Source organism: Kogia breviceps, chromosome 13 (assembly GCF_026419965.1).
Source record: "Kogia breviceps isolate mKogBre1 chromosome 13, mKogBre1 haplotype 1, whole genome shotgun sequence".
Lineage (NCBI taxonomy): Eukaryota > Metazoa > Chordata > Mammalia > Artiodactyla > Physeteridae > Kogia > Kogia breviceps.
The window spans coordinates 50,226,006-50,246,569 of NC_081322.1; the positions used below are offsets into that span (position 1 = coordinate 50,226,006).

At 39.8% G+C, this 20,564-nt stretch overlaps 2 protein-coding genes across 3 annotated transcripts in view; one reads left to right on the forward strand and one right to left on the reverse strand.

The window, feature by feature from the left end:
- Positions 1-20,564, reverse strand: part of MCM9 (minichromosome maintenance 9 homologous recombination repair factor) — an 82,301-nt gene that overhangs the window by 40,556 nt on the left and 21,181 nt on the right. For both annotated transcript variants that reach the window (XM_067011717.1, XM_059083866.2), the window contains exon 7: positions 19,212-19,331. In XM_067011717.1, coding sequence (XP_066867818.1) covers positions 19,212-19,331 — 120 coding nt within the window. The remainder of the gene's footprint in view (positions 1-19,211; positions 19,332-20,564) is intronic.
- Positions 2,841-17,293, forward strand: ASF1A (anti-silencing function 1A histone chaperone). Its single transcript, XM_059083871.2, has 4 exons — positions 2,841-3,416; positions 9,390-9,505; positions 13,550-13,726; positions 15,019-17,293. The coding sequence occupies exons 1-4, from the start codon at positions 3,308-3,310 to the stop codon at positions 15,229-15,231; spliced, it is 615 nt and encodes a 204-aa protein (XP_058939854.1). The 5' UTR covers positions 2,841-3,307; the 3' UTR covers positions 15,232-17,293.

The following is a 20,564-nucleotide window of genomic DNA, read 5'->3' on the forward strand; positions in this document are numbered from 1 at the left end:
CCCCACCCCACCCCACGACCTGCTGGCATGGCTAAATGGCCCCTTGATAGATGGACAGTACGTGGATTAAACACACTTAGAGTACCAAATAAACTTAATTCTGGGAGGAAAAATTACACCTGCATTAGTTGGCTAGGGCTGCCATAACAAAACACCAGACTGGGTGGCTTAAACAACAGAAATCTATTTTCTCACAGTTCTGGAGGTTAGACATAAAAGATCAGGTGTCAGCAAGGTTGTTTTCATTTGACTTACAAATGGCCGTCTTCTTGCTGTGTCCTCACCTGGTCTTTCTCCTGTGCATGAGTGCCCTTGGTGTCTCTTTTTACGACCAAATTTCCTCCTCGTATACAGATGCCAGTTAGAATGGATTAGGGCCCAACCTAAGGGACTCACTTAACTTAACCACCTCTTTAAAGGCCCTGTCACCAAATACAGTCACAGTCTGAGGTACTGGGGGCATAGTAGTGCTTCAACATATGAATTTGGGGTTGGAGGGCACAATTCGGCCCATAACAATAGGTAACTAGGTTCATTTATCTCTGTCCTAGGCTTTAATTTAGGCTTTGTTCATTTAAGAGCCAAAGCATCCTTTTTCAGCCATCCTTCCCCCAAGCAGTCTGTACAGAGAGAAGTGATTTGGGGATTACATTCCGTGTAGACCTCCAAGGATCACGTGGGTCCCCTTGGGTACCTAAGACATGACAGCATTCATGGTGACCCATCTGTTGCAATATGGTTAACTGTTTGAGGGTCTCCAAAAAGTTGTTCAGCAACAGATCTTATAGACTGCCTCTGAAACCAGAATAATGCTTTTACAATCTTTACCCCTATGGCATGCCAGTTAATTTAGAGATATGCGAGGGTACATCTGAGAATCCCTTTGGCTTTTCCTGGAAAGCACTGTCAATGGTGAGGAAACTATTGGAGAGCACACCCTAAGGCTCTTTAATATTTCTGAGGGGCAGTAACAAAGAGAGTTAAGATGGGAAAGGCAACATGAAAGGCCTGGAGCCAATTCTGTGGCTTCCAGTGAACTAATAGGGAGGGGTTTTTTTCCCCTTAAATACTGTTATGTATGACATGTTAAACAAAAGATGTCAAAGAAACTAAGCCAAACTAGTAGTATCCAGTAAATCTTCTCATTCTTCATGCTGCATATCCACCAGAAGCAAACGCACCTTATTATGACACACACCTGTGGTCAGATTCAAAATGCACTTGATTTTACCAAGCTTATAAGGTCATTTTTATAAAGCAAGTGGATTAGAATCTCCTCTTAAGTGTGCCTGCAGTAATCAGGAAACTGCATACACCATTCTCAAGGGAGTCATGTTTTATACTTCAAATGGTTATTTATCTTATATGTCCAGTGTGTCTTACAGCATACAGCAATTTATACTTTATCTGAGGCGGTACTAATAACAGCGAACAGAAAATACAGTTTATCACTCAACGTAATCTGCATCTGTCACCACAGTATCACTCTTATAGTCTAATGCACAAAAGCAACTGGGCTTGAGGCAACCTTTTCTAGTAGGTCATATTTGACTGCTAATCCACTGATAATAAAATGGGATCCCCACTCTAGGTACTCTCCCTAAATGCGGGGAGGCCTGGTATTAGCTGTCCCATATTAATTTTCAAAAGACCATCAGATGAAGAAGTCATCAAAAGCAATCTACTTAAGTATGAACAATGCCCAAAGAATGATAACTGAAAAATTCTCCGCACCATACTAAGAAAACTTCCAGCAAAGATGATACTTAAGAAATAATTTTCTCTCTGAATTTAATTAGCCAAGTTTAATGGTTTCATTCAAAATACTTAAGGAAAAAAATGGTTTATGCAGTAGCAAAAAAAAAAAAAAAATCCCTTTATACCCCTCTTACTTAGTAAATAGAAACAGTTCAACAACCTTACAAACGTGTTACAAGCTCTCCCTTTCCCTACAGAGGTAGTCAAGCAGCATAAATACACTGACACTGAATGGGGAATAATCAAGCAAAGGTTCCTCTGAACTTGTAGTGTCTGCCACAAATTTTTACTTACTAACGGTTTAGGTCATGAATTTTTTGAAAATTGCATGTCTTGGTATGCTTTTGTGGTTTCTCCTCTGCTTTTCCCTTCTCTATTATATTTGTTGCCCTTTGGTCTCCTGACACTTCCATTTTCTCCTTTTATGTTCCTGCTGTGCCCACCGCACGGAAGAAACCTGGGCGTAACTGATCCCACCTTTAATCATCTTTTTCTTATTCCAGACTTTCCAGGTTGGAATTGGAGGAAGAAGACCCAGGTGCAGCCCACATATTACCTATTCCACAAAGTGTGGGTGGAAAAGCGTCTCCTCGCCCTTCATTTTGTATCTATTTAACTAACGGCGCTGTCGTGCCCAAACGCATACTGGCCAAGAACGAGATTTCCAAAATGGCTTTGCTCCTTTCGAGCTGGCATCAGTCTATAAAATGCAATTTACTTACACTGCAACCAACCCTTCCCTCTACCTCAAATACTACCCAATATACAGACAACTGAACCTAACCTAGTGTAGACAGCGGATTCACATCTGCTAAATTCAGTAGAGAGCCGGCACAGCCGTTGGACTTATGTAAAGAAAGCGTTAAAAGAAAAAAGAAAAAAGAAAAAAATAAAAACTACACTAAGCAAACCCGAAGGGCGGGCTTCGCCGGAGATCGCGCCCTCCCGCCGCCGTGCCGACAGCGATCAAGCCTTCCCGCCGTAGCCACGCCTCCCTCCGCCTCGCCATGGCCACGCCTCCTCCTCCGACCCCGCCCCGCCGAGGCCACGCCCGACGTGAGGCGCGGGAGCCGCCGGGCCGGAGGCGGGGCCTGGGCCGCCCCTCCCACCGCCGCCGCCGGCGGCCTCCGCGCGGGCCTCACAGCCCGTATTCCACTCACTTTGTTCTCCGCCTTTGTCCTAATCCACACCAGCAGGTGGAGCCGCAGTTAAAGTTTCCGAGTCCATTCCGAGAGCGGGAGCCCATCTTGCTCGCCGCGGAGGCCCTCGCTGGAGGAGGAGGGTCAGAGCTTGGGTGCAGCCAATCGTGGACAACGCTGCTAGTTATCAGAGCAGAATGGGCTGTAGTTTAGTGAAATAGGAAAGCTGCAAAACACTGTGGAGTGTTCCCGTGTAAATAAAAAGAGGAAAAAAAAGTTTCTCAAGTCACCGCTGCACGACGTCGGGCCGGCGCTGGGGCGGGGGTTTGCGCTCTCCCGAGCGGCCGCGCGTTGGACTTTATTGTGCCGCAACAAGCCCCCGTTCCCATTGTTTGTGTTTTTTTCAAAATATGGCAAAGGTTCAGGTGAACAATGTAGTGGTGCTGGATAACCCGTCTCCTTTCTACAACCCATTCCAGTTCGAGATCACCTTCGAGTGCATCGAGGACCTGTCTGAAGGTGAGTCGGGCGCCCGCCCGCCGCCGGGCTGTCAGTTGCGGGCTGCAGACGTTGAAAGTTTCCCGGGCCCGGCCTCGCGCGGGCGGCCGGTGCTCGGCGCCGGGCGGGCTGCGGGCTCGGCTCTGCGGAGGGAAACTTGAAGTTGATGGACGACGGCCGGCTAGGCGCGCGCGGCGTTCGGCCGCAGCCGGGGCGCCTGCCGCGGCTCAACTTGCGAGGAACTTGTTCGAGCGGAGGTAGCCATGTTGTCAGCTTTGTCTGGCGGGCGGACGGTTCGCGAGACCCGCACTCGCGCCCGTGGCGCTGGCCGGGGGTCGCGCCGGGCTGGCCACCGGCCGCGAACGGCCTCCGCGGCCCCCACGGCCCCCACGGCCCCCGTGAGGAGGTGGGAAGGAGAGGCATGTGTGTGTGGTCGCGCCGGCGAGTTCGCAGCGGAGCCATCTTACCGAGAGTAGAGAACTGGGCCACCGACCCCGGCGTCACGACGCCTCCTCTCCGCGGGTGACGAACGCGGCGCCCCGCCTGCCCACCTTCCTGCCCCCGAGCAAGAGGCAGATCCATTTTTAGGGCTTACGCTGGAGTTGCCGTACTCTCCTGGGTGGCCATGCCCGGCCGCCTCGAGAAGGAGAGTGAGGCTGTCCTCGCGCTGATTTCTGGCTCCCTGGACCAACCAGCGGGGGAGGCGGGCGCAGGCTCGGCCCCTCGGCGCCGCGGGCCGGTGCTCCCAGGGGCCGCGGGTGCTAGCGGGCCGGCGCTCCCCGGCTGGCGCCCGGGATGCTCGGGGCGCCTGGGGATGCTGGCGCTCAGGCTCGCCCAGACCAACGTGGACTCCTCATCCTTAATGACAGAAATCTTCTCTCCTCTCTCTCAGGAAGAAAAATATTGCTAAGCTAGGAAGTTACATTTAACCCGAGAACAGAAATAAGTAAAATACTTAAATAATTTCCAGGACTTAATCATTGGCTTCTAAGTAGTCTAAAAGAAGACTTTCTTCAAGAACGTGTTGAAATCTAAATACAGTAACTCCACATCCAAATACCCTGAACATAAAACACTAAAGTGGGCTAGGAAATAAAAGGTAAAGTCCTGATGGCAATGCAAAATTTTTTACTATTTTTTTCTAAGTACGTTTTAAGGTCTTCAAAAAGATAAATATTTAATATATGCAGTAATAAATTTAGAAAGCTAAAATTTGCCAAGGTCTTTGCGATTTTATTAAAACAGTCCAGTGCTCCATTTTCAAAATTTGAGGGGGAAAAAGTTTAACTTCATCAATGGTAATTTAACAATTAAATAGGGGACATACTTCTTTGAACTTACAAGTATGTTTAGCAAAATGCACTTTAAGTTATATGCTAATCAAGGCATGTAAAGCACTTTCACTTTAAAAATCAGTTCTTAATCTCTGTATAATGTATTTTATGTAGGGTGTTACCTTGTTAACTTTTTAAATTACAAAATATATGCTCATTGTAATAGACTTTTAAAAAGTTGTACATACATATATAAAGTTAACAGTCCTCTGTTTAGTCTGTGCTCTTCCATATAGTTTTACTACATACATAAAGCACAAATGCACATATATAAGGGCACATTTTGAAAGACGATTCATTTATTAAAACTAATTCCTAAATAGGCCATTGGTAATAAAATTAAAGGGGATTTTTCTTATTACGGTACTTTGAAACTATTTGGTTACTTTCCCATAGTACTACCATAAGCACTTAAGCCACCAGGCCCATTTTCATGCTCATTAAACTAATTTTCCCTTTTTATTACCAACTGCATATAAAAATGGGCAAATGCATGAAAAACTATTGAGTCCTTTCCAACTTATACTACAGTGTTTTAGGCATTAGAACTTCTTGAAATTACGGGTATTTCTAAGTGATACCTTCCATTTTAGGAGCCAGTTCTGAACAAGGAAGTTAGATGATTCAGGATGTTGTTACAGGGCTTTGACATTGGATGGTTGAAACCTGCCATTGATGTGTTCTGATTGTTAACTAGGATCTGTTCAGAACCCAGCTGAATTACATCAAAATTTTTACTAATGTCAGGAATATACCTACTTCAACTTGTATACCTCACTTCCCAGGGCACCTATACTGGGCGTTAATTTAGTATTGTTTAAGAGTTTAAGCTGAGTCATACCAAAGCTGCAAAGGAATCTTTCAAAAAGGTGCCATGCTTATGTACTCCACCTAGAGGCTGTGTGGATTAAGGAAATTGAGTTAGCAAAGGTTTCTTAGAGGTCCCATCTTTTATACTGCAGTTCTTTAAAAAAATTTGTTCTTGAAATTGAACTGCAGAATATTCTGAAGAGAAATTTTCACTTTATAATTTTGTCTCAAGTCCCAAGCCAGAGGTTGGCCGTGATTTTCCATACTTTAAGTTGTCAATAGCCCCCAAATGTTTTCACTTTCCTTTAAAAGCTGTCCTGTAGCTTTGCTTTAGAAAAAGCCTTGAGGAGTACTTAGTCTTAAGAGACTTTACTTGTTTCTACTGTAAGACCTATACAGGGGTAGGACAGCAATCCACAGATTTAAGCAGAGGCTTTCCTGTAAATCTGGGAGCTAGAGACCTTGGATGTGTTTGATCTGATGGTCACCAAGCCTGTACAAGTTTTGATTGACTTTATTTCTCTCTTTGTTATGCCTTGTGGATTGCTGACTCTGCTTCTTTACTGAATGAAACCTTTTTTTAAAAAAGTTGATCAATATCAATAATTATAGCTACTGTCAGTTGAATACTTATAATGTACCAGAACTGAATGGTGCTTCCTACTTTAAAACCTCAGGCTTGTACTAATTCACAAAGACTACATACTTCCCCCTAGATCACAGGTCTTCCCAAGTAGTGTAATTAGTTTGAAATTCCCTTGGTGACTTCCCTCACTCCCACCACAAATGGAGATAATTTGCAGGCTGGGATTACCATGATTAAATGAAACAGTTAGCTTTTTAAATAAATGAGTAAACTCCTTCAAGTGATAATCTGCAAAGCATCCTCACATATCCCTTCTTGTTTCAAATATAGGAGACAAGGGAATGGGTTCCAAAAAAAAGGACAAAACAACTGATGCTAATTTATAAATAAGTACTGAGCATTTTAAACTCATTAGCTACAGCAAGCACCCATAAGCATAAAAATTAAGGTACAGGTGTTCCCTGAGTTACAGCCTATACTCCTTAAGGCTAGATTATCTCCTCATGGCCTCTGCCCTCACCCATTCCTTCCCACCTCCCACAATTAAGTTCCTTTATTTCACTATTCATTTGAGAGCTAAAAAGGGAAGAATTTATCTTCCTTAGATTTTTGGAAAGAGCCCAGGCTTTGGAGTTGGGTCCAAGTTGGGTCCAGGCTTTGGAGTTTATGTCCAAGCAGAGACATAGCTTGGATTCTGATTCTTCTATTTACTAGCTGTATGAATTTGGGTATGTTACTTAGCCTCTCTGAGTCCCAACTTAATTATTTGTATAATAGGTATAATTAAATCCATATGATACAAAGCTGTTGAGGTTTTAAACAACAGGTGTGAAGTGGCAAGACCAATGCCCAGCAGAGTAGGTATTTTATGAAAGTAGGTTTTTAAGTCATAACCATGTTCCTATGCCAGACCACAAATACCAATTTATACCAGTTAAGCTAAGAGCACGATACATAGTAGTACAAATACACATGAAATGAACAAAGCATTATGAAAACCTCTGACAATTCCCAGTCTTATCTCTACTCAGCTAGTTTAGTAGCTTCCACAGCCTTTTCTTCTTAAAACCGTTTCTCCAATTAACTTTTGGGTTACCTACCTCACTAGACACTAGTTTTTGTTTGTTGTTTGGTTTTTTTGTGTGTGTGCTAGGCGGGCCTCTCACTGTTGTGGCCTCTCCCGCTGCGGAGCACAGGCTCCGGACGCGCAGGCTCAGCGGCCATGGCTCATGGGCCCAGCCGCTCCGCGGCATGTGGGATCTTCCCGGACCGGGGCACGAACCCGTGTCCCCAGCATCGGCAGGCGGATTCTCACCCACTGCGCCACCAGGGAAGCCCTAGCCACTAGTTTTGTAACTTACTTTATTGCTCTTATCTCCCCAGCCTCTTAACTTTGAAGAGCGCCCAGGCTCACTCCCTAGGGATCCCACCTATTTTCAGCTAAATTTTTACCAAACCTATTCATCATCTCCACTTATTCATTATCTCTAGAACTCCTGATTGTTTCCCTCCCCTGCCCCCTGAAAAAATAAGTGGCTCTTGCTGGCTCTATCTTCGGGATTTATCCAGAATATTACTCCTTCTCGCCCCCAGGGCTACATGTGGTCCAAGCCACCATAATTTCTTGTCTCAACTGAACTATTCTGTTTTTTCCCTTGCCCTCTTACAGTCTATACTGAACACAGCAGCTAAAATGATCCTCCTAAAATGAAAGTCACATCATGTCACTCTTCTACCCAAAACCCTCCAGTGGCTTCCCATGCCACTCAGTGTAAAAGCCAAAAAATCTTTATGATGGCCTTCAAAATCTTGCATCATCTGGCCACGCCTTTCACCCCCAATCTCATGGTTGGCTGTTTTCCCCTTTGTTCGTTCTCCTCCTGCGCTGGTGGCTTTGCTTTTTCTTGAGCATGTCAAGCATGTGCCTACTGCCTGGCCTTTGTACTTGCTGTTCCTTCTGACTAGATATTCATACTGCTTGTTCCCTCTCTTAATCTTCAGCAACAAACAGACGATCTCATGAGATGTCAGATGTAGGACCCTGCATCTGGAAATGTGCTAGAAACTGGAGATAAAGTGGTCTAGGTCTGGGATAGAACCATGACATAATAAGAGAAAGTATAAACCTAAGGGATCTTTTAGTTCAATAACTTGCAGTTTGTAATACAGTATGAATAAGTATTACCTATACTATTTCTGTTATCTGTTTAGGGAACAAAAATATCTACAAAGTTACACAAAAATGACAACACATGGTGGCATTAACTGGATTCTCCACAGGTGACCCAGAAACACCCTCTGGGATTGCTGGTGTAGACTCTGCGGAATGAATCCAAGAGGCAGGCCACACAGTGCCAAACACCCTAAGAGGACCGGGAGGTCTCAGAGAATTTGTATTTGTAGAGTGGTCTTTCTCCCCCTACTAAAGAGGTGGCCTCTTCCAAAGAACAATCATTTGACTCACCTCTGGGTTCCTCTCACAGAGCACTCTGTAAAGGGTGCTCAATAAAGTCTGAATTACACGGAACGTCTTAGGTTGCACTTTATTCTGTCTTGATACTCGTGCCACTGTAAATATTCTGATGTACCAAGTGGTATAAGGATCCTTGGTTTCCTCTTCCCAGTGTAAAGAATGTATGCCATAAAGGGGTGCCATGAGGGAAAAAGCCCGCTGTGGACCCTTAACAGTTGATGAGTTGAAGCCCTAAGGGGCTTCTGATCCACAAGAGCAGTTTGCAAGTAATGATTTTTCCACTTTGGAGCTCTTCGATGATTTGGATCTGTGCAACATAGCGTGGGGGAGCCCTTCCAAAGTGTGTTTAGCAGGTTGTTAAAAGATGACATACAGAAAAGGGGGGGGAGGGATTCCTTAGCCAAATAAATTTGGGAAACACTGGATTAATGGTACTGGTGTTCCTTACTGAAGGATTTTTCAGACCCCTTGCTCTGCCAGTGTGCTTTTTGAATCCTCAAGAGAAGGTTGTAGCATTTCCCAAGTTTTTGGCCATGTTGTTTTGTTCGTGAGGAGGCCTGCCCAGGAACCAGTATTTCATAAAACAGCATTTTGAGAAACTCTGGTATGAAATGTAAGAATTTCACACCCGAAATTTATAAGGAGCACTTCAGTGCCTTTCTGGATTTTCTGCTATGAAAAGCCAATTTTAGCAGCCAATAAATGGTGTAAGTGGACATTTAAAGGGTCTTTGATGTCATCTCATAATGTAATTAATGAATAAGAAATAATGTTTTGGTTTTTAACCCTAGACCTGGAATGGAAAATTATCTATGTGGGCTCCGCAGAAAGTGAAGAATACGATCAAGTTTTAGACTCTGTTTTAGTGGGTCCTGTTCCTGCAGGAAGGCATATGTTTGTATTTCAGGTAAGATTATTCCTGGTAAATATGTATGCCAAATACATTTCTAAATGGCCCTTAACCCTTTCCTTTTGGGTTAAATCACTCTGGTTCTGCTGCATTGACTTTTTGTCTGCTTCTATTGTGTTTTAAGAAGTCTCTGTGTCATGAAGGAATGCCACTTCCTGATTTTGTGTGCTGAGAGATGTTACTGTGATGTTTACTTCAGGGTTTGCACAGCAATGCAGTAAACCTTATACTCTGTCAGGGCCACGTGGTGGTTAATTTGGGGCTCTTCTTGTGAATAGTCCCTTAGTATGAGACCTTCAGGCTGGCTGTCCAGCAGCCCAAAATAGGGATTCAAAATGCTTACTACTAACTGGGGATAGTTAGTAATATGCATTTTCAGATTATAGTTTCAGCCACTAGGAATGATGATGATATAACAACAACTTTATTTCAGCATAATCAATAACTCAGCTAGGTTATCAGGTATGTTAGAAGATAGAGATCTACGAGATCTGGGGTCACTGGAACTAAATGAAGTCCAGGTCTACTAAAGCATCTACTCTACACTTCTTACAGAGGATTACTGTTACAAATCCACAACTCTATTTATCATTTGTGAGGAGAAATTCTACTAACAAAATTATGTTCTCAGATACCACTGACAGTATTTAGGTCTGTGCCAAGTCTTCAGACATTGTCTTCTGCATTCAAAAATATTACTTCTTTTAATCCATGTCAAATTGTTGTATAAAGCTATTCAGTCACTTCTCAATTATCCATGTTTATTAGAGGGAGATATTTATAATAATCCAAAGAGTAACTAGCCATTGCTTTTTAAAAAAACATTATTCTTAATTTTGTTACAAGTATTTCTACCCGACAGTCTCATTAGTTAAGTAGAACCCACTGAAAATCTAACTTTTCTCTCCCTGACCTCTCACTTCGCTCACCTCACAGATGGGACCAATTTAAATAAATACTGTTGGTCAAATAATCCCACCAGATATGAGCTAAGAATCTCTCAAACATATGGTATCTCTAGAGCTTCTACTGCTCCCTCCCCTCTCTTAAATACAGAATTCAGAATCTTGTTTTCCTAGACCTAGTGCTTTTTATTAAATAAAAAGCAACAAATACTATATTTTAAATAAATGGTTAAGAAAAGCTTAAATATATTGACTAAAAGGCTCAAATATATTAAAAGTGCTGTTAAGCTGAGTTGTGTGACTGTGTGAGGATACACTGCAGTTGTAGACCTGGTTCAAATCCCACTCTGCTGCTTATTAGCCACATGTGATTTCAGACAGGCTCCCAGCCTCCCCAGTCACTCCAGTCATCCCTAAAACGTGGATACTAGCCTACCTTATAAGAACGTTACGAGGATTAAATGAGGAATAAAGCAGTCTAGTAGAATCACTGACAGACACTGCCTATTTCTATAATTGGAACTAAGCTTTTATTCTCTTAGCTTCTTGAAATTGTTATACAAAGAAGTAGTATTTGCTCTGACCCACAAGCCTGGAGAACCTGTACTTCACAGATGATAATTTATGATGCAAGAAACTTGATTTGAGAGGTAGTAATATACCTTTCTGTGCTGCTAAAACAAAACAAAACAAAAACAGAACTTGCAAATAAATGCCATGTTTTGGAAACAAACTTTAAAAAATCTTTTCTATGTGTTTATGTTGGTTAAGAATAGTCCTTAGCTTTTGGCTTGAAGTATCATAGGAAAAAAATTACTCAAAACTATTTCCTTCTAGTGATTTTTACCTTGGTATTCTGTGCACATGTTGCCAAAAGTACAAAGGAAGTACAGTGTGATTTAGATCATATGTTCAGCCTATGCATTTTTCAGAATTCACCATTATCAGCAGAAAGGAACTAAAATAGTTTTTATTTTATGTTTTAAACAAACTACCATAGCATTCTCCTGGTTTGCCGGGATTTTGCCTCAGAATAAGGCTAGCAGGAAGGTGCCTGGACGTCTGCCTAGTATTGCTTGTTGGAGTCAAAGATCTCTGCTGATCACTTCTCCATCCTAAATGATCTGAGAGGCCTGCAGCCTTCTCTCCTTGAATTTGCTCAAGCTGAATCCTTTAGCAAACAACTTTTAAAACACAAACATGCCTAGAACCAATTTGCTGAGGGGATGGGAAGCAATAGAGGGGAAAGTTCCCCTAGTACAGAACTACCTCTATTTCCCATCTCCACCCAAAGGTAAACAGCATATTCTCAGGACAGGCCCTCTGTCCCTATTCTGGTATCTCTCCAAGAGAGATCATAAACCACATCAGGGCAGGAACTGAGTTATGAATGAATTTCAAAATACTAAGTACATACTGTGTGCCTAGAGCTATGCCAGACTCGAGATCACAAAGATGAGCTGGATGGGATGCCTGCCCGAGATAAAGGTTAGAATCGCAGAGAAGACTGAAGGGGGGGAAACATATTAGATCATTGGACATACATTAATAGAGAATTTGTGTTGAACAATATGAGTGCATAAAGAGTGCTATTAATTACACCTTTGAATTAGAAAGCGTTTCACTAGAAAGGATACATTTGATGCAAGCTTCAAAGATGAATTTTTCAGAATGTTAGGGAAGGAGTATATGCAAGGCACAGAGGCATGAAAGCCTATTATTACATTTTAAAGAACCTACATTTCTAGACCAAGAGATGTGGAGTTAAAGGGGTTGTGATGTTGGTTGGAGACCAGTTGTGAAGGGCCTTATAAATGAAGTTTAAAACTGAGATTTTTATCTCAGAAATGAGGATAATCATCTGAGGTTTTAAAACCTGGTAAAGGGATAGGAATGGATCTGTGCTTAGACAGCTAATGCTGGCCGCAGTGCAAATAGGCTACTGCTGGGGGAGACCAGTAGGGAAGTTTTAACAATATTCCAGATAAGACATAAAGACTTGAATTCTGCTTTCAGGGATGGGAAACATTGAGACTGCCTAGATGGAGGAGGTAGGGAAGCTGAGGGTGACAGATTTTTAGTCTGGGTAACTAGGTGAGTGTTTTATGCCTTTTTGTGTCACCTACATGTGGTAGGTATACTGTAATCATGAGTCTTCTATGATAATGGCCTGATTGAGAACACCAGTCAGAAGTGTTCCCAAGCTAAGGCACTGGCTGAAGTGTTCACTGAGGCCCAGGGATGGTCCTTAGTGTCATAGCAAGAGTAAGCCAATCTGCTGGGACTTCATGCACTTACCACTCAGAATAGCTGCTTCGGGTCATGCTCAGTGCCTCACCATCACTGCCTGTCCCCAGTCTGTGATCCAACCAGTGTCCTTACTGTCTTCCACATGGCTGTGGACAGGGCGCTAGCCTTCACTCATGTTCTCAGCCACCTCTAGCTCACTTGCCCCACTTTCTGCATTCCTCAAGGTTCAGCTTACAGCACTTTGATTGAAAACAAGATCATTGATTACATCTGCCTCAAACAGTCTTTACCTTCATTGAATTTCCATATGTGGGACTATTTGTATTTTTTGAAAATCTGCTATATAACTATTTCCATTCCATTTTCACTTTTATATTAATTTACTATTAGAATATCTGTGAAGGGTGGATGAGTGGATATGAGAATATGTGTCCTGGGAAACTGGATAACAAACACTTGCTGCTAAAAGGCTATATGGAGATAACTTAATATTTACTAGTTTAGGTCTGAAAATTATGACTGGGAAAGGTTGGAATTAATAAGACTATTGATTTGCTTACTATATTTTATAAAAAGTTCTGTAATTGAATATTGCATAATCCTCATGAACAACCACACACTGAGGCCAGAATTATTTTTCTCTAGACGTAGGGATGCTTTCAAGTGCCCAGGGTACTTAGGTATACTGTGGAGAAACGTGAATTATATTTTCTAGCTGTAAGTCGGTTTCAAAAAAAAAAGTGAGCATTTGCCTTCCCAGTGTGATTTCCACGTTTTGGTTGCTGCACCCTTAACCACAGGTGCTCAGTGTAACAAAAACTCCAGTTTTGCTTATGGTTAACAACCTTTTGTGACGTGTGTTTCTTTTCTTTTTAAATTATTCTAGGCTGATGCACCTAATCCAGGACTCATTCCAGATGCAGATGCAGTAGGTGTAACAGTTGTGCTAATTACATGCACCTATCGAGGTCAAGAATTTATTAGAGTTGGTTATTATGTAAATAATGAATATACTGAGACAGAATTAAGGGAAAATCCGCCAGTAAAACCAGACTTTTCTAAGGTAATGCTCTGATTATTCCTTTTTCATTAATTTTACTATACAATTTTTTTAAGCAATTGCCATTTCATTGTACACTATGAAAATGGCTTTGAGACAAAATAAATTTGAGGTCCTTGTGCCAACTGAGCAAACTAATCTTTGTTCCATTACCATGGATGACCTCAAACCCTACCTCCAGATTAGTCATTAGTAATTACTGTTGGTTCAGCACCTTGAGAGTCTCTGATGATTTAGAAAATTGAAAATGCCTCCTATAAGAAACAGGTCTCTATTAATGGCTCCCTGTATGGCACTCCCCATACATCATGATTCTATCCATTTCAGTCTTTAGACATTCAAATTCATGTTTGTTGTACTGATTATTCAATAATATTTTTGTCTGTAACTCTTCCCAAGATCGTGGGGGGAAGTTTTGTGTTTGTTTTTCATAGGAACATTGTTATCTCAAAACTTCTGTACGCCTTGCTTTATGTGCTATTCTCAGAGGTTAAACTAAAGATCTTAAATATTATCTGGTGGTAAAAACAGCTTAGCTTCTGAGTGAGAAGCTGAAAATCTGTGATTCAGTATTCTCAAAAATACTAAGTACTTTATGATTTTCCATTGGCAGCTGTAATAGTTTAGTTACTGGTGATTTTTGTGAGATTGAACATAACACTCTATCTGCCAGACCATGCAAGAAAAGTTACATGGGAGTAGAATGGTATGTTCTCCTTTCTGATAATAAGGCTGGAATGTTTCTTATTCTGATGTGGAACGTTCCATTTCTAATTTATTAGTTACCTGTATGGTTCCTTGTATAGCAAAAAGAGAAGAAACTAGAATATTGTTTCTAAGAATGAGCCATAATAATTAAAGGTAGGAAACCATTAATAATGAGAGGTCATATGTGGGAATAGTTTTCATTTTCCTTGAAAATATTAGTGAAGAAACACCACATTAATCTAGAAAGCATGTTAATTTGTTAAATAAAGCATCCTCTGAAGCATTCAAGAGATTCTCTCCCCTTTAGGAAACAAGTGCAGAGTTGAATATTTTGTTGGATAGTAAAAGAGCCTGGATAATTCCCTCAGGTTCTCCACATCTTCCATTAGACTAAAATAATTTCTTTGCTTCGGCCCTATTTCTTGTTTATTAGTTATGTTTAATGTGCTTTATTTGACTTACACCTTTGTATATTAATTAGCCCTTTACGAGTACTAATATAAAGAACCACTCTATTAAGGTCTATTTGTGTATGGTAATCTAACTTTCTTAGTGTTTACCATCTATATATTTCCTTCTTCCTCTAGCTTCAAAGGAACATTTTGGCATCCAATCCCAGAGTCACAAGATTCCACATTAATTGGGAAGATAACACAGAAAAACTGGAAGATGCAGAGAGCAGTAATCCAAATCTACAATCACTTCTTTCAACAGATGCATTACCTTCAGCATCAAAGGGATGGTCCACATCAGAAAACTCACTAAATGTCATGTTAGAATCCCACATGGACTGCATGTGACCACCTGCCATCCCTATAGTACAAATTAAGCTATAAAAACACACAGAACTATTTCCCTGAAATTCCGTAAGTACATAGTCAAGATACAATGTGAAGAATTTGTTTAAAAAACATCCTGTAGAAAGTTTATAAGAAAACCAGTATTTGAGCAAATTGTGGAATATAAATACAACTATTTTTAAGTAATTTTTTTCTCTAATGTGTTATTTTATTTGTTCTGAAACTAATCTGATTAAAACATATATATTATTTTCTTTTCCTCTATATGTAATTAAAGCACTTATAAAGAAAGATGAATCATTAGACCAGGTTGTAAAGATGTCTTAGCCTCTTGGACAATAATCTTTGGACCACTATTTTACTAATCTTTGAAAGAACAAAGTTAACTTCAACTAAAATGTGTCTTCCTGTGATAACACATAATTTGGTTTGATTTAAGGGGCAAGTTTTCATTCTTTTTACGGCATGCCCTTAAAGAAGGGATTTGAAGTCAACTGTATGCTACCAAGAACTCTAGGATCTGATTTTCCAGGCCACCTTGAAGCCTCTTATGGCTACCGTTCAGTTCATATAATGTTAGACAGCATTCAGTTTGGTTTCTAAGACAACGAATGTGGTTAATTGTTTATAAGGTCCTCTGGCTATGATTTCTGTGTTTTTAACAGTTCAGGACATCAGAACACTCCTTGAATCATACATCATTATTACCCAGTGAATTCAGCAGGTCAAGAGCAGATACAAACTCCCTAAGTTTAAGAACAGGAGAGTATAATGACTTCGTTCCGTTCGTTAGATTTATAATACTATGAACTTAACTCTTTAAAACTGTTTTGCTAGGTCATCTGTTGTTGGCAGCATTTATATAAAAACAGTGGATTTGGAAAGATATATTTAGCTTTATCATAATAGATAAGTTACTATTTTGGAACTATATATATTTTCACATGTAGTACTCTTCTCCATATCCCCTGACACTCATGCACAATAAGATTAGGCATATTTGTGGTGGACATATTTTAGATAGCTTTTCCAGGTAAGTTTTTTAAAAGCAGTCTTGGGAAGGAGTGCATTAACTAAATGGGCCAAAAAGTTCTTTTTCTTTGATGAGAGCTAGGTCCTTCCTCAAAAAGTTTCTTATGCTCCGGTAAATTAAATGTAGAATATTCTCATTACTCTTGCTGCTAAGCAAGACGTTAGCCATATAATGCAGAGTTATGCAGTGCCTTCATATCTAAAACTTTTATACTGCACTTTTTAAAGCTTTTATTTTGAGGAAGGGAAAGGGGCATTTGTCTGAATATGGATTCTAAGTTGTATATATTTCCTGTCATTCTAAAAAGTGACTTTGTGAAGCAAAATTTTGCTAAAGCAAAATTTTGCTAAATGTTAAACTTTGAAATTTAATATACCAGATAATTAAAATACTGTCCACTAACTAGTTCATAGACTTTAAAAGTAAAATACATCTGGCTGTTAAAACAATATGAAAAAGATTTCATTTTTGTCTAATTGCAATTAAAAGAAAATGTTAAAATATTAAAATGAAAATAAAAGTAATACTTTCCAACCAAGAGCTCAGTGATTAATATAACAAGAACACAATATGTGCTTATTAGGAATAAAGCATATATAAGCCAAATTTCCAAATCAATTCACTGCTGAGTTTTTATCCTGATTAATTATGATTGGTTTGTACTGACATCAAAGGGTTAGGTTTTTATATCAACTTGTAAACCGACAGCCAATTTTCACAAAACTTTGAGACTTAAAAACTATTATCTCTTATTTAAAATTTTTATGGTTCTATAAGATAATTTTAAAAATTAAAATAAAGATTTAGCATTCAGACATTAGGAAGTAAGAAACTGTAATGCATAGGTTGTTTTTTATTTTTCCTGTTTAGCTAGATGCTGCCTGAATTATAGCTAGAAAGTTTAGAACTGTTCTTTCCCTTTCTGATCACAGTAAATAGCTGTGTCCTGAAAAGATAAGCATGAACAAATTAGTTATGCCACAAAAGAGACAGGCGCGTAGGCTGGAGGGAATGAGGATATCATTTGAGCTGAGAAAACAAGCAGAAGTCTGAGAAACGTGCATGCATTCGTTCATTTATAACCTTATACAACCATAGGCCTCCATGTGGCCTTACCCTCAGGTTTGGGGTTTCTAGCTTTACCAAGAAAGCCTGTGGCAGCCGTTTTCAAAACTTTTTGTGTAATCCATGATAAAAAAAAAATTTAAGTATGACCTGATGACACAAATATGTATTTATATTAACAATTTTCATGAAAATATGCCCTTAATAGTGCACCTTTACTGTGTGCACTAGTATATTTTAGTATCTTTTATTTTGTTTAGAAAGTGCTGGTTTTGACCCACTGAAGTAACATTTTATGACCCTCTAATGGATTGTGATACAGTTTAAAGAAAGGCTAGCCTGGCCCTTTGGGTAGACGAAAAGGAGCAATAACTTTTCTACAGTTCTAAAATTTATATTCCCTCTACCTGTCATTTCTTTCATATTTGGATTATGAATTTGGCAATAAGAAAAAGAAGGAAAAGGGCTAATACAGTGAATTCATCAGCCATTCACTTTAAAACTGTCCAAATACTCTGAAGTTACTAATAGTCCACAAATTGGACTCATTTCTTGACACTCCATATAATTAACTTAGGAAACATTCCACATTGTTACTCGGGAAACACCTTTATTTGTTTGTTGTTAATATCATTTAATACAGAACTCTAGAACACTGGGTCATAACAATTTTAAAATGCACATGAAGTGTTCTTCATATATTCTTGACTCCAGTATCCTAAAGCTTGTGTACACCTCTCAATCCATAAATCCCTTCTTATCAATGCTTAATACACTGTTTAGTTATATTTCAAAACCTAAGAGTCTCTTAAAATGGGGCTCTTGTTACATAGGACCATTAATGGAGCATTTGCTGTTTTACAATACATTTTAGACTATAAGCTTCTCATAAGAAATTTGAGCACAAGCCACGGACAGTAGGCATCCCTAACAAGTAACAAATAACATTTTTAAAATGTGTGAAACCAAAGGCCTATTATAGGAGAATAGGAGAAATATTTCCCCAGTCAAAACAGTGTAAAAATTCAAAATGGCATCAAAACATGTTTTTTAAAATAATTTTTTCCTGAAGTCACTTTATAATCAAATCTTGACATTATATCAGCACAGGCTTTAAATATTCTTGTTGAAGAATCATTACAATGTATGAATGAAGATACACGTTGCAATGATGAAAGTACGCTTTCCACATACTAAGACAAATTTTCTACCAAAGAATTTTTGGTAGGAATTAACTGTTGCCCGTGAGATCCATGAGCATGAAAATGCCTTAAGCTTTACACCAGCTATGTACTTTTTTTTTTTTTTTTTTTCGGTACTTGGGCCTCTCACTGTTGCGGCCTCTCCCGTTGCGGAGCACAGGCTCCGGACGCGCAGGCTCAGCGTCCATGGCTCACGGGCCCAGCCGCTCCGCGGCACGTGGGATCCTCCCGGACCGGGGCACGAAACCGTGTCCCCTGCATCGGCAGGCGGGCTCCCAACCACTGCGCCACCAGGGAGGCCCTATGTACTTTTATGAAGTGAGATTTTTCCCCCTATTTAATTAATTTCAACACTGTTTGCTGGGTCTTCACAGAATAACAGATGCTACATAAACATGTTTGACAGTAATCATTAGAGAATGAGAAAATTGAATAGGATCATTCAAAACTTAAGATAGAAAAAGATAGACGGAATAAGCTTTTGGAAAATAAGTGAAGGTGGAGGTTTTAAAATATTTTCTTGGAGCTACAAAAGTAATGCTACATATTTACTTAGGTTTTTGGCAGTAACTCAAAAATCTTGAAATGTGTCCTGTTATAGGTACTTTTTCACAAAAAAGCAACCATTGTGTTAGCTTCTGTAGTAACATTAAATTAATTGAAATGGTCACATAAAATACCTGCACTGGTAGATCCAATTCCTGTGGTGAGCACAGACCTTGGTGTAATTTTTGCTGCATATTTGAGGAATTGAGATTTCCCTGTGCCAGGATCCCCAACCAATAAAAGATGAGATTCACCTAGAAAAACGTAAATAATGTAGTTTTAAATTTCTATGAAAAGACTTGTAAGTGTAATTAATCAAAAAGAAAATGGTCCACTTGGGATGCCCACACAATTTTTATTTTATATGGTGCTTTTGCTTAAGGTCATTCAAGGAAGGATTTAACCAGAATCTTAGAAAAGTTAACTTTCAAGGTAAATAACAATCTTTTAATTGATTTCTGAATACCATTTAAAATCTTCTTTTTTTTTTTTTTGCTGCGGTACGCGGGTCTCTCACTGTTGTGGCCTCTCCCATCGCGGAGCACAGGCTCCGGATGCGCAGGCCCAGCGGCCATGGCTCACGGGCCCAGCCGCTCCGCGGCACATGGGATCCTCCCGGACTGGGGCACGAACCCGCGTCCCCTATATCGGCAGGCGGACTCTCAACCACTGCGCCACCAGGGAAGCCCTAAAATCTAAATTTTTTAGCAAATTTTTGTGCTATTTCCAGATGTTTAAGGCTGTGTTTAACATTTTAAAAAATTTTGGCTTATAAAGTTTCTGATTTTATTTAATCTATTTGAAATATCAAAATACTGTGATTAAATCTTTCCATCCCACCATGTAAGTATTTTATTCTATTTTTATTTAAGTATTTTTAAGTGTCTGGGACTTTATAAGTGCTTTATAAATACCAAATCACTTATGATTCTAACAGTTAAGGGAAAACCTTTTCATTCTATGAAAATTTTAGTAGTTTAATGAAATATCTATCTTAAAGTACTCTTATTTTTCAAACATAACATAGATGAACATATGAACATCCTGCAGCATATGTTATCTCTCTGATCAAGCAAATTTATTCAGTAATATTCAAGTATTTTCTGAATACATTAATAGGGAAATACTATGGAAGCTCAACATTTAGCAGAAGGCCTTGCAAACAGTAGGTAATCAAAACATACAATACACATAAACCTTATTATACTTACTATTCTATACTGTACAGTATGGTTTTTGAGTCCCTACTAACAGTCCGATTTACAATAATGTCCTTTTAGTCTTTCGGTTAAGCTTTTGGTTATTATGACCCTCATATTGCCTATATGAGGGTCATAATAAACCTAGTTTATGCCAGATTCAGGTCAGTTAAGTGTGTTAACCACAAAAGAGCTTTCTGCCATTTGGATGTAATTACACACTTAGAGTAATTTTTGCTTGAATGCATGACCTATGGCAGCACCTCTTGGCAGATGGCACATTTGCTA